Genomic DNA, 14,580 nt, shown 5'->3' on the forward strand with positions numbered 1-14,580 from the left:
TGCCCAGTGGCCCATTGCTGGCAGATGGTGCCCAAGGAAGAAAACAAAATCAAGGTGAGCAGAGCTGGACTTCCCTAGCTGGGAGTGGTTCGTGTGAACTCAGCAACCCTCAAAGGATTTCTAAACCTAGGAGCATGAGTAGTCCAGGATGAGCTCTCAGGGCACCTTGGGATTTTTTGCTTCCTTGGAGCAGGACTCATTTCTTCAGCTCTACGTCAGACCTGCTGGGTGACACAGGGCTTTTGTAGCTGCTGCAAAGAACAGCCTTCCCATGGCTGTGTCAGCTCTCACAAGGAAGTGATGCTGCCTGCCAGGGAATTGAGGCTAAATGCACTGGTGTTTCCTCATGCTTTGGAAGGGAATAGAAGTCTGGAGAGGGTTATTGTTGTGGTGTACAGGAACTTTGCCAGTATAATGTCCTGTAATAACACCTAGTCTTCCTTCAGGTCATTAAGTTACCTATTTTTTAGTACTCTTGCTCATGACAAATAGATCTTGAGTTTAGAGATGTCCTCCTTTCTCTTCCCTTTCTCCTGACTTGCTACGTATATTTGGGAGGTTTTCTCCTTTTTTTATGGAGTGCATCCAAATATCCCTGTTTAGGTGTCATCTCCCAAATCTGTCTTCCAATGAGCCACGACCAGATAACCAGCACATTTGTGTTCTGTCTCCATGTCTCAGTGGGAACTAAAGCACGAGGAAATATTCTGAAGGGCACTGCAGATGATGAAACTGGATTTAGAATAAGGAAATATCTGTCTGCTCTCAGAGATAGTCTCACATCTGCTCTGTCTGTGCCCCACAACGAAGCTGCACCCTGGAAGCCAGAGAGCTGAGTTAGGTGGGGGTGCCTTGTGGTGGGGCTCATACATCCGGGCTCAGGATGGTGTCAGTGTGGCTGCATTCCACCTGGAGATGGCTGCTGTCCAGCTGGCTGGGAAGGGGGCTGGATGGACAGGCAGCTGTTCGCCTCAGCCAGCATGGACATGCCCAAATTCTCCTCATGTGCTTCTGGAGGGTACTCAGATATTCCAGGGATGAGGGCAGCCTGAGAACCTGTTTAGACCAGAACATGGGTTTCAGTGGCAGTTTTCTGGCCGATTAATTGGGTGACTTTGTGCAAGTCTCAGCTTGTCATTGCCCTATCCAATAAATGGGAATAGCAGCATTTGTCTCCCTTTGTAAAACACTTTGAGGTCTATGGATAATCCTCCTCCTTTTTCCCACCCATCATTATGGGACCAAGTGGAATCTTACAACACATTGAGTTTCTGTGGTCTGGCGTTTGCCAAGCATCTGAGAATGACTCTTTGGCTGGAGTTTGCAACATCTGTGACTGCCACATGACTTGTCATGGCAGCTCCTCGTTGAAACCAGGTCACCACTCACCTGAGAGTGCTTGCGATGGGGAGAGGAGCTGAAGTGGGTACAAGGAGGACACAGACCCCAGGGCATCCTGTAGCCCCACACATCAGCAATCCATCAATAACCCACAGCACTTTGTGGTTCAAAGCTCTGCAAATACTTAAGAGTGGAAAATTCCAAACAAGAGAAGATTCCTCTTGACCACCACACTGCTCTGTCACCCTGGTGAGCAGTAGGCAGATCTGGAGAAAGATCTTCACTGGGCATGTGGAGATGTTCTCACAACATGATGTTCAACAGTTGGAATTCAAAGACCTTGTGCTGTTGTGCACTACTGATATTTTAGGACACAGTTACTTATTTCCCTGATTGTCCTTGGAATCACAGAATAGAATGGGTTGGGTTGGAAGGGACTTTAAAGATCATCTAGTTCCAACACCACCCCTGCCATAAGCAGGGATGTCACCCACTAGATCAGGTTGCTCAGGACCCCATCCAACCTGGCCTTGTCCAGGGAATTTCTCCTATGTTGGGATGCAAATCCATTTTTAAATCTCATCCCAAGGAGGTACCAACAGGATGTGCTACTGAAGTTACACTATTTCTTGCAATGGCATGAAAGAAAACATAAATGATTGCAAGTAAACCTTGAAGGAGGGAGGGGATAGCTAAGAAATCAGGTTGCTGCTACACAGAGATCTTCCCAAAGAACACTGCAAGGCTGGAGGAGCCTTGAAGAGCCAGGAAACCAGCAGAGATCGGTATCAAGTGGCAATGAGCTTAAGGAGAGAGGCTTGAAGAGAGGCTTGATCGCAATCTCACAAGAGGAAGGGAAATGAGGCAGATGTATCCAGACATCTTCTGGCTGAAACTTGAAGGTGGACGTTTTTTATTTTTTGTGGTGGTGAGGAACAGGAGCAGTTGCTTCCTGAGAGTAGTGGCCCAAGGCTCCTGCAGCCCCTGAGTGGCTAGGGGCAAATGTTTGAAAAAATAAGCTGTAGTTGTAAGAGGAATGAGCTGGAGGTGTGTGGTGGCCTTTGCCTTGTACAGGAGCAGATTAGGGGATCCTCCTGAGTCCTGCAGTTCAGGATCCAGTGATTTGGATTTCTTCTGCCACAGCAGCATTAAAACCAGCTTTATCTTCTGATCTCATCCAGCGCTGAGCCCCACCAGTGGGGGTAAAGCTTTTGAGAAGGAATAGTGCTTCAAGGCTCAACTCCAAACAACATCAGTTACCTGGGCCAGCTTGAGCTGCCTCTTCTCTTGTCCTTTGCCTCCACTGTATCATTACAGGGTGACAGCATCAGAAGTACCTGGTGCTCTCATCTCTCCCTTAAATGAGAAAGAAACCCAAACAAACAAGTAACATACCAAGAGCCCGTGAGTGAGTGCACATGAAAGGCTGCAATTTCCCAGAGCAGCACCCAGGGTCTGCTCCCTGGACCAGGGCTCTGACAGACTCAGCACCTGGCTGGGCTGGACCCAGTGGCTCTGTGTTTCATGAGTCCTATCAGGTATCATCTGTCCACACACAAGCTGTGCTTTACTTATAAAGTAAATTACATTACATGGGCTATAATGTACAATTTCAAAGCAGACCCACCTTAAAAACATTTTGTTTAATAAAATAACTTAATTAGAAGAGAGCTTCTGGCTGATGTGGTTGAGGCTGTGATAATTTTTCCTTCTCAAATAATTTTCTCTGTTTATTATACTTAATTATAGTGTAATTATGTATCCATCCTCTAGGCAAATTATGCAATCAGAAAATGTGAGTGGCTCATTTGCCACTGCTGTTGGGACCGGTGTTTACATCCCTAGTACAAAATATGGGCATAATTCCTATTATTTATAATATTACTTATATACATACATATAAAAGAAGTTTCACACAGGATGAAGAATTGGTGTAAATATTTTATTGGCACTCATTTTTGCATCATCCACTCAATTCATTTGTGGCCTACTAATAATGAAGACACCCAAAGCTCAGGTAAGTAAAATCTTTACCATGAATTTTCTCAAACACAAATACATGGCTGAGGAATGTGGAAGTTGCACAGCTGAGCTTTAGTTTTGGTAGGAGGGTTATTATTACTTTTAAGAGCTGTTTTTGCATTTCACTTCCTAATGTTCCAGGATTTAGCACAACAAGAGGGAAAGGAACTCCACAATATCCAGTTGTGGAGTGTAGAGTTGTGTTCACAACGTGGGTTCAGACTAGCCTATTTTTAGCCATGTGCTTCATGAACTTTCTAACCATGGCAGGCCTGACTTTAGCAGACTGAGTTGTTTGTTCTTCCTCTTGTTTCCCCTGATGGGAGTTGACAGATCATGTTTGAACATACCAAACCGTGAAGCCGTGTCCAAATCTTGAAAACCCTCCTGAGATGGATGTTTTCTCCTTCTTTGGCCAGCTCTCAGAGTTAACACAAACTGAATTCCCACTTGGCAATTTCAGCTTCTCTGTGCTTATTTTGCAGGATGAAGCCACTCTCACCAGCAGAGCAGTTGGGGGAGGTGACACATCTACTGCTGGAGCTCAGCCCCCCATGTTTGTTACAGCTGGCAGAGGTGAGACATCCACCTCACCATCCCACCCAAAGAAAAAGGTGATTCCTGATCGTCCTCACCAGCTCTGCAGCTGCCCCATGGCCTCAAACAGCCTTTTCCCTCTCCCCCAAAAAGCAACCACTGCCCCATTCCTCCCTCTCCCTGAGAGGAGAACTGTCAGTTGTGGTCTCTGAGGGAAAGGCACTGCCCCAGCCAGCCTGGAATAAAGCTACAGAGTGGAGAATCAAAGCCCAGATCCAGGCAGATACTTTGTGGTAACCTAAGATGCCATGAACATCTGGGGAGATTTTTCAGAGGAGCTAGTGAAAGGAGCTACCCTTCCTGGGTAGGGGCTGTTGCTCCATCCTGACCCGCTGGGGAGCTGCATTCACACCCACACAGGGGCCAAACCAGCCCAAAGAGGGTGCAAACAGCCACTGCTCCCAGTGCTGCCTGTGGCAGCAGATGGGACACAGCACATGGGATGCCACATGCCAGGAGCCCCGAGCTTGGGGCAGCAGCAGCTCCATGGAGAGCTGAGGACCACAGGGCAGGCACTGACTCAGTCCATGGCAAGGAGGATCTCCCAGCACGGGATGAGATGGAGCAGCAGCTACGTAAGGGGGTGTTGTTTTTTCCTGATGTTATCCCCATTTTCCCAGGTCCCAGGCTCAGACAGCCGTCTGCCATGGCCAGACAGCGAGACGCTAACCGTGAGCTGGCACTGCTGCCATGAGCAAAGGGACAGTGCCATGGAGTGCCTGGGCCCTGCCAGCCTCTTCCCACAGGGATCTTGCATGGGCTGGAGTAGGCTGAGATTGGGCAAAGGGTGCTCTGGCTCTGGCCCTCTGCCAGAGGAGGATTTGTCCATTAGAGTCTCACTTGCTTTTGGGGTGTGGCCTGAAAAGGGAGTGTTGGAATATTTGTAGGGGGTTTTCCACGTTTTGTTATGAAACCCTTGGGTTTTCCATGCCTTGAATTTGGGAGCACATACCTTAGCAAGCAATTTTACAGGTGCTTGGCTTCAAGGTGATGCTTCCCACCTGCTGGTTTTTAAATGCTCTGGAATGAGTGGTGTGTTTAACTATTTCTAAGCAATGGGGAAGCTGTGGTGCAGTTTACCTGAGGTCAGGCAGAACTCTGAAGGAAGGGCTTGGAGCAGGAGTCAGACTGCCAAGTCCCCAGCTGCCAGGCACAAGTGGGGCTCCTCCATCCTTTCTGTCCTTTCCTGGTTTTGTTTCCCCTTGTATTCCTAGGGGGGAAAATGAAAGAGGGGGAAATTAAATGCAGATTATAAACTCCAGCATCTGTGCTAGGGGACTCTGCAACCTAATGCAAGTGGATGAATTTCATCCAGTATTGGCCACTGATTCTTAAAGAACTTCTTGTCTCAGAGGGAACTGGTTCAGAAACCAGCCAGGAGCTGAGACCCCAGAGCTGTGAGTGAGGACAAGGGCCACCCTTCCTAACTGAGGTTTGATCAGTTGAATGTCAGTTATTGGGAAGCCATAAGGGAAGCCTGGCCTATTTTTATACCTTGGAGCCCCCCTGCAAGCTCAGCCCCAGAAATGTGTTCCAGCACATGCTGAGCCTCACAGTGTCCAGGGGAGCATTGCACCCATATCTGAGCTGTCGTGAGCTAAAGCCAGCAGAAGTAGCTTTCCATTCACACCTTCTGCTTTCATGTCAGCATGCCATGATGACATGAGGCAGCAGATGGATGCAGACCAGGAACAATATTTGGACATATTAGGCAATGGGGATTGGTCCATTCAGCTCACACATCTCCAGCTGAGAGATCACAAAGCTGCAAAGGACCAAACTGAAAGCTTCTCATAAATAGAAGCAAAATGGGCTTTCCCAGGTTTATTGAACATTTTATTTAAACCACCAGCTCCCGTCCCAGTCTGCGTAACCCCACACCATGCCCTTTAAATTGTTAACAGAATGACCCCATTTTCATTGGGTTCAGAGTCTTTCTCAGAGTTGCCACCCTTCCCCTCTGGGGAAGGGTTGAACAGGAGACATCCAGCTAAAACCCTGTGTCAACAGATGAAGGTAAACCACACTTTTCAGTCAGCTATGGGATGTGTTTCTCAAAAGCTCTGGTATCTCTGGTCCTCTCTACTTTGTCTGTGAAACTATTACTTGGCCTGATAGAAGGGAACAAAGCTCAACCATCTGGTAGCAACACCACCATAATTTAGGTTGCTTCACTCACTCTCCCATCAGCAACAGGAATGGAACTTCATTCATTTCCCTTGATCTCTCAGCCCTGTGCTAGAAAGACAAAGCCAGAAGGACTGTGGGGGAGTGACCTGTACCCTGAACTGGGTTCTTGAGTTTCGAGGGACATCTCTGATTGTGAGTGAGATTCCTTCATAATTAGGACATTTCCCAATTCTGTGTGAGCACAGGGATGAAGAACTCAGTAACCCCAGTTGGGAGAAGACACTGGGTATCATCCTATGTGCAAATGCCACTTTCACCTCCAGCAAAGCCTGGGGACTGGGATCACATCACCTGGGCATTGTGCCAGGGGAATCACCACTGAGGTCAATGTCACCAGACAGCACCAAACACACACACACACACACACACACACACACACATCCATCCAACACAGTTGTGAGGGAGGTGCTGAGCTCACTCATGTCCAGCATGGAGAGACCTCCATCAGGGACCAAGCCACTTCTTCATCCCCATTGCTTGTTCTCTTAGAAACCTGAACCAGGGAAACTACTATTTGCTGCCATTTCTCTACATCCAGAGGAATATCCAGACCTGTACTCCTGTTTATCCACTCCTGGTGAGCGTAGTCAGACAGTGAAGGCCTGGATGCTGGAGTTTATGGCTTAAATCAGTGGGATTATTCATGAGCTGAGAGATAACCATGTGCTTTTATGCTTGGCTGGAGCGGCGTCTCAAGCTGACAGCTGGGAGTCAAAAGCTCTGAGTCACCGGGTCCCTCCTCTCTCTCCTTCCTGTGGGACCAGTCTGCCCGTGTCTGCTTCCCTGCCTGCCGCATAAGGAGGGTGCCAATCGCTTTTATCTGATGGCTGCTTTCAAATGGCCCTACAGGCCTCTTCTGGCCTGATGAAAATTCAGTAGAAGCTGGACTAGCGTGGAAAGATGGGAGGACATTTAACTAATGAAAGCGCTGGGGCTCAGAAGGCAATTACATCCTTTCTTCCTCCTGCCATTCCCACACTGGCTACTGGTGATTGCTGCAAAATCTTCTATGAGCAGAGAGGAGTGGGAGGCCATGGAAAGGGTGAGACGAGGCCCTCGGAGCTTGGGGGAGGCTCTGTGGTGTGGTGGTTGGGGTGACCAGCACAGCAGGTTCCCAGCAGTAGTTATGCCTTAAAAGAGGCTCCTTTCAACTAAAAACGTGATCCTTCAAGCCTCTGCTTCACCTATGCACTTTGTAGAACAAAAACAGGCACAAAAACCAGAGCCAAAGAGAGGTACATGGGCCAAATGCATGGATTTTATGCTCCAATTTACAGTTAAGTCCCCAGAGGGGTTTTCACATTTAGCATGTACCTCTCTAAATAAAAGATGATTTTAAATATAGACCCCATCCCTTGTCCTGCTGTTCCTGTGCAGTGTTGGTCAGTACTGCAGGGGGTCTCTCTCCCTGTGGACCTGTGCAGGACCCACTCAGTGCTGAGCTTTAAGAGAGACAAGCAGTGTGAATTGCAAAGGGCTGACTGGATCGAGGGCTGATGGTGCCTTTTCCTGGTCCAGTTGTCCCCTTGCCACCATTCCTGGGAGGAGAAGTTGTTCCTGCAGCCCTGCTTCAGTGCACCCCTGGTTTTGGGGGAAGCTGCCTTTGGCATATGCCTGTAAGATGGGCTGTTCTGCACCTCCCTGTTGGTTAGCAAGTCAAATAGGAGAGTGTGAGAAACCCTGCGTAGCTACAGCTGCTGTGCCCAGGAGAGAGTGCAGGCAGAGGAGCTGTGGGCATCCTTCCAGCTGCCCCAGCATCAGTAAATACAATTGCTCTCACTTTCCATTGATAGACATCAAAAAGCAATTAAGAATCAAGCTCTTCAAATTGATAGGTCTCCTGAATTTGAAACATTTTTCATTATTTGGCTGGTATCACTGCCTAGATTAGATTATTTTTTTAAAGGGAAGATTAAAATAAACAGTATTTATGGTTTAATTATTTGAATGACTAAGAAGCTACAGCTTTATTTTTACTTCACAGAGAACCAGGAGATGTTTTTAATGATATGTTTTACTCACATAAGACCTTTCATCCAAGAATCTCACACTGCTTTTCAAATAATTAATTAATCCTCTTACCTCTCCATGAGACAGTTATTATCTCTGATGTTACTGATGGGTAAGCAAAGGCACAAAGACGTCAAGGCACAAACTGTTTTCCAAATATTAATTAACTAATTCTCTCAGCACTCTGTGAGACTGTTACTATCTCTGCCACTACCACTGGGTAAACTAAGGCACAAATCTGGAGTAACTCACCCGAGGCCATGCAGGTGAGTCAGGAGCAGGACTGAGAATAGCAATGCACGGTCTCTGAGCTCATTGTTTCCAGCAAGTCCTACCCCTATTCCTGACAATGGGCAGCACATTCCCTGGTGTGAAGCACAGCTGAAACCAGCTGCTTTGGGAAAGTATCTCCTCTGCTCTGTCTCCATCCATTGGAGATCATGTTTGCCCACATCAATCTGCAGTTTCTTTTGAACTTGTTGTGGCTGGTGGAAGCCGGAGGAGCGATGTTTGGTTTAAAGGCCCTGGGGAGCTCTGAGATGGTGGTGGGGCTGTCCAGCAGCACACAGTGCTTCTAGAGCTCATCCCTGTGCCAGCCTGTGTGCCATCCTCGGGCCAGCACAGCCTCGGGCTCAGCCAGGCACAGGGTGCCATGTGCAGGGCCCCAGGTGTAATAAGCTGAGCTGCTGAACCTGTGTGTGTCCTGCCCCATTTACCCACCTGCTCCTTTGGCACATGGCAGCAGGGTATCTGTGAGGGAATGTGCAAGGGAATGTGGAGGAGCTCAGCAGCCAAACCCACCTTGTCCCTTGCACAGTCCATCAGCTCAGGCTTGGTGTGTGTTTATCCCATGGAGCAAGAGCTTTCTGTCCCTCCCAGGAGGGAAGAGGAAAAGGCAGGCAGCTGGAGGCACTCTCTGCCCCCAGGAAGGGTCCAGCTGTAGGATTGTCTGCACAGGCACCTGAACCCTCACCACAAGCACATCCCAGCTGAGCTATTTCAAACTTGGGCTTGGCCCCATCAAATGCAGTCTCATTTCCACATGAAAGGGCTGGAGAAATATGAAGCCAGCTCATCTGTATTGATAAAAATTTGGCATTACTTTCCCCCAGTTATCTAAGCTTTCTGTGTACATTAATCACAATGCAAAAACCTGGAAGATGGGGTACATCTCAGCATCTGTCTCTCTGGGGGTGGGGTTTTTGGAGGTTTTTTATTGGTTGTCCCTTTTTTCCCCCAAACTTCCTTTGTCCAGTTGCACTCTGCTGGAGTCTGATTGCTCTCTCCCCTCTGCAGTTTGGATGCCTCACTCTTGGTGCTCCAGCTCTGATGCAGGCGCTCGGGTGCCAAGTTTGCCAAAGCTGGCACGAGCAGCCCGTGCCCGTCTAGACACAGTCTAACTGTGGCACTGATGCCAGGCTTCCACAGGCTGAGCTCGGCGTTCGTCAGAGCTCTGCCCACGGTCAGCACTTTGATCTTTATCCTTGAAAACCACAGCCATTGACAAAGGTAAAATGAATCTCTGACTTTGAAAGACTTTGATGGCATTCCTCTGTTTTGGTTTGCATTTTGGGTTTGTTTTTTTTTTTGCTTCTCCTTTGCTCTTCAGCTGAACTTCATCATAAAGCTTCTGATTACAGCTGCAGCTCCAGGACCAGAGAGAGGTCATGCTGTCTTGCTTTCTGCTGGTTTAAAATCTGAAGGGGAAACCCTGGGACACTTCTGAGACAGTCTGCCAGTGAGTGAAATGTAAACCGTAATGGGAATCGGAGATAGAGGCCCCTCAGGATCTGCTCTTGTACCTTCTTTAGAAAAACAAACCAAAACAAAACAGTCCTGAGTGAGGCCAAGTGTCAAGAGCAGGAGAGAATGAGAACTATTTGGTGTTAGATTTCTAGCTGGAAATCTGGAGCCTACCAAGCACTGCTATTTGCCTCCATGTAGCACTGGCTGAGCTGAGGCAAGGGCCTTCTGTCAGACTTTGTCCAGAAGTGCTGTAAGAATGCTCTGCCTGGAGGTGCTCCTCATGACATAAATATGGTGAGCAAATCCATGTTGCTGCTCCTTCTTCTTGGTGGGAAGGGTCACACCTCAATCCACTGAAGGGCTCCAGGTGCCTTCATGGCAGGGATCCCATCAAGGTTGTCAAAGAAGACAAAGATGGCATCTCTGCTGGCAAGCTGTTGGCTCCAAACGTGGTGGCTGTGCTGTGACACACAGCTGGACAGTGGTGCCTCGTGTGTGCAGCCATTTCTGACACTTTTCCCTGCTCTGAGTTGCAGGGTTTGGCTCGCTGAGGGGAAGTGCTGCACATCCCTGAGCAGCTCCCTCTGCTAGAGAAAAAGTCAGCAGCTTTGAGCCAGACTTTTCTCTTTGTAAGGTTACAAAAGCCAATTGTGAGATGTCTTATCCCTTGAATTTACTGGAGGAAGCACTTTATATGAGGGACCTTCAGTGAGGCACTTCCACCAACCAGGATGAATTTCAGTGGAAGCAAAGGAAGGGGGTCCTTCCACTGGGCCTGGAATGAGAGCAGGGATTGAAAGAACTGGAGGTTAATACCATGGACAGTGCAAAAGGGGGAGGCTTTAATTAAGGGAGATGGGCAGTGTTTATTTGCATATCTGTAAAAATCTTCCAGGGACTGGGAGTGAAACCCAGGTTTGCTGAGGTCAATGGGATTTTTGCCACAGATGGCCAGGTGGGCCCAGCTCTCTCCCTAAACACCTACATGGAAAAGTCCAGAGACCTTAAGGGATGGCAGTGACTGGAAGCACCTACAGGAATGGCCAATCCCAAAGGCAGAACATCCCAGAGCAGATTTTGGGAGTCCAGCTCCTGGTGAGGAGAGCCCATTTGTCAAAATGCACTTTGTTAAACAAACAAGTGAAAAACAGCTCTGCCTTGAAGGTGATTGGCTCCCAGCTGGAGCTGGCTGAAAACTTTCTTCTTATAATATATAAATATCACATATACATATACATATACATAGTTGGCAAGGAAAAACCTTATCTAGGTGGTATGTCTGAGATAGAAGGATGTTTACATTTGATGTGTATAAACTCACATATATATATTCCTAACAACCAAAAAAAATTTATTTTCCTGAATCCTTCACCAGTTGATTCACAGATGCCAAATGCTGAGACAATATATTAAAGAGAAATGTTGACAGTTTCCCATGGAGAGTTTTCTGCAGCCTTGAAGAAGCTCTACTCAACATTTGTTTTGAGATTCAAAGGAATTTGATTAACATTTTGCTGTTGCCCATTGCTGAGTACTCTGAGTTGAGCTGGGACCAGAGGAGCACTGGATGAGTAAAGCTCTTCCCTTATTTACAGCCTTGTCGAAACAATGAAGTAGCAGGAATCTCCTTGGAGAGCAATGGATCACAGCACTTGTCAAGATCATTTCCAAATCAAAGATGACTTCCAAGGAGCAGCAAGGGTATAATTTTGGAGCCAATCAAGCCAATGGCAAAAATCCCAATTTCTGCACAGTATTTTTAACAGAGCCTCTGAAATTTTGGAGCTTCATGTATTATATATTATATATTATATACTGTAGATTATATTGTGGCTAAAAGGTCCTGCCCAAGTTCAGCATCTGTGAGCCTTACAGAGGTATGACCTTAAAAAGAAGTGATGAAAAAGGTCAGCCTAGTTTAAAAACAAATACCATGTTTATAATGAGGCCAAAGGGAGAATGAAGAATTCAGTACTTAATACTGACACCTGCCACTTGCAAAATATCTGCACCACTAGAAACAAATATCTGGGAGAGTCTGGAAAAGTTTGGTCACTCATTTGTTCCTCCTTTGTTTCCATTTCAGTCACTGTTCCATCTGTCCAGTGACAGCGCTGACATTGCTAAATGTCACAAAGTGAAGCTGCCGGAGTTGCTCCATGTGCTGCTCCCAGGTGAGAAGGCAACAGGAACAGCTATAATTCTTACCAAAACAAAACAAGGCAAAAGAATATTTGCTAATGTTTTTGGATATAGTTGTTAGGTCCCAAGCACAGAGATTAGTCAGAGTACCCATAAATATCACTGTCACTGAAACTCTGATTTCCAAGTTCTTTGCTCCCAACACCCGCCAGCTTTGAAAACCCAGCTGAGCTCTGGCTGCTGTACTGGGAAAACCAATCCCAAGAAGTGGGATTTGTCAGCTCTTGGTCCCCACCAGACCATTTCAGGAGGGGAAGCAAGAGGCACATCCATGTGGTGCATCTCCCAGTAGGAAAATGCCCCCATTGCAAATCCTGCAGGTGACCCCTCGAGCTCCATTCCCAATGTCACAGCTTCCAGTGGCATCATTTGGAAGGGATCAGCCCCAGGTGACAGAGCAGATGTGGAGCCTGGCAAAACACCCAGGCCAGTATCACAAGTGCTCAGGTCAGTTTTCTCTCTTCTCTGCACATCTCTGCTGGGAACCAGAGTCCTGGTTCTAATAAATATGGCAGTTCTGACTGTCATTTAAGAAAATTCAGTTTCCTAGAGAAACCTCAGACAAAAGAACCAACCCAAGATATTTATCACGTCACACTACGTTAATGCAAACAAAAACATTGCACGCAGCAATAAATCCATTACAGAGTTTTACCAGAACAAACTGATATTCCCATGGGGCCAATTTCAAACTGGAAGGGTTTGGGTTGGTTTTTGCTATTAATATTCTTTCATAATGGAGAAAGCATTTTTCAATTGAATGAAAAACTTTGCCTCCAAAAATGTCCTTTTTCATTGAAAGATTTAGAGGTTTCAACAAGAAAAAACGAACACCAGCAATTCATTGATTGCCTGAGTGAGAGATTTGTTCAGTGTTCCCCCTCTCCCCATCACCTCAAAAAAGTCAAAAAGTAAAATATTAACTGAAAGAACCAAATCCTTCCATGTCATCAACGTTTTTCATGGGGGAGAGCCACAGTCCCTGGCTACCTCCATCATTTACTTTGCAATAATGACATGTTTATGTGTTAACCCCAGAATTAGCTCGGCCCAGCCAGGAATGCCCACAACGAGTCTCTGAGGGACAGATTTGTACCTGCAGAGCAGGACTGGGTGCACTCACACACAGGCAGGGCCAGCTCAAGAGAGAGAGTCCCCTGGATTTGCAGAAGCAAAGTCAGCAAAGCCTGGCTGAATGGCACCATTTAAGCCTGAAAGGAGAGCCCAAGTGCCAGCCAGCACAAGGAGATAAGGAGCACCCTGGAGAAGGGCACAAAGGTGGCACTGATGAGCAGCACTTGGCTTTGCTCCCACAGGGGTCACAGCTGGGTCCTCTATTAAATTCTTCTCAACACAGCAGTATTGAGAATTATACCAAGTTACTCACTAGTATTTGACAGTCCTGGCATCAGCAAAGACAGTCAAAGGCTCTGTTATATTTTTTTTATAAGCTGGAGAATTTGGTCCTGAGGAGAAAAAGGTCCAGCAGAGCATGTGGGGAGTTATCACTCTTGTAAGAAAAGTGGTACCTTTGTCTCTCTGAAGGTGCATCCTGGGTTTAGCTACAAGAGCCTCCATCTGGAAATACCAGTGACTGGTAAAAATGTGTCCATTCTGAATTTTCAAAAAAATCATCTATTATACTAGATGGAGAAACTATTTCCATTTCATTACTAGTATCCTTTTGGAGCTGAGGTTCCTGAGAGCACATACAGCATTCAGGTTCATCACACTAAATCATCAGTGTGGCAAAGCTGTTCTCAGTCATTGCTCTGTCTATTTTCAGTGTCCCATGCTATCAGCTCAAATTGAGTTGGGAAGAGGTAAAGCAAAGACAACAGGCAGTTTTTAAGGTTGCACCAAGTAGAAGGTAAGAAAATATAATAAATTTTATTTCATGCCTTCTTGCCAATTGCTAGAAATGTGCAGTCCATATGAATGCATATAACAAGGAGGGAATGTTGGGAAAACCAATAAAGATTTTGTGGTCTTAACTATAATGAATGTAGTTTGATATAGAGTCTGTTTTTCACTGCATGGCAAAATGAATCATAAAATACTGGACCTTGAAACTCCTGCATTTTTTAACAATAGCCTGGGGATGGTTTACAGTGTAATGAATTGTAATTAACCCACCTTCAAAATCTTTTATGAGTATTTTGCCAATTAGCTTCGCATGCTTGCTAATGACTCATGGCCAGCGCATGTCTTTACAGAGCAGGGTTTACAGCACACACCAGCCTGGGAAGGCAGCAGAGGGACACGGGATGGGGAGGGACATGCAGGTAAGACCCAGCCAGTCCCAGCAACCTACATATTTCAGCATTCAAAGAGCCTTTGCTGTTCTCCCAGCCCCAAAATAACTGCAATAATGTAAAGCGACGTCAAAAGGCTTTGGTTTCCGAAGGATTGCGAGGAATGCAAAGGGCTCAAGTCCTGACATCTGTTGTTACTTAGTACTAACATATATAA

General features: G+C 46.6%; 1 protein-coding gene across 3 annotated transcripts in view; it reads right to left on the minus strand.

Annotated features, from left to right (window-relative positions):
- Positions 1-268: 268 nt before the first annotated feature.
- Positions 269-14,580, minus strand: part of BMP2 (bone morphogenetic protein 2) — a 163,166-nt gene continuing 148,854 nt past the window's right edge. Inside the window, exons 4-5 of one of the 3 annotated variants that reach the window (XM_059840483.1) lie at positions 5,041-5,170; positions 269-2,697 (exon numbers count right to left, since the gene is read on the minus strand). In XM_059840483.1, the coding sequence (XP_059696466.1) occupies positions 5,047-5,170 (124 nt within the window). In that variant the 3' untranslated portion in view covers positions 269-2,697; positions 5,041-5,046. Of the gene's footprint in view, positions 2,698-3,269; positions 5,171-14,580 lie in introns of those variants that run through there. The other 2 variants (XM_059840482.1, XR_009485616.1) reach the window with 2 other exon arrangements.

Source organism: Haemorhous mexicanus, chromosome 3 (assembly GCF_027477595.1).
Source record: "Haemorhous mexicanus isolate bHaeMex1 chromosome 3, bHaeMex1.pri, whole genome shotgun sequence".
Taxonomy (NCBI): Eukaryota; Metazoa; Chordata; class Aves; order Passeriformes; family Fringillidae; genus Haemorhous; species Haemorhous mexicanus.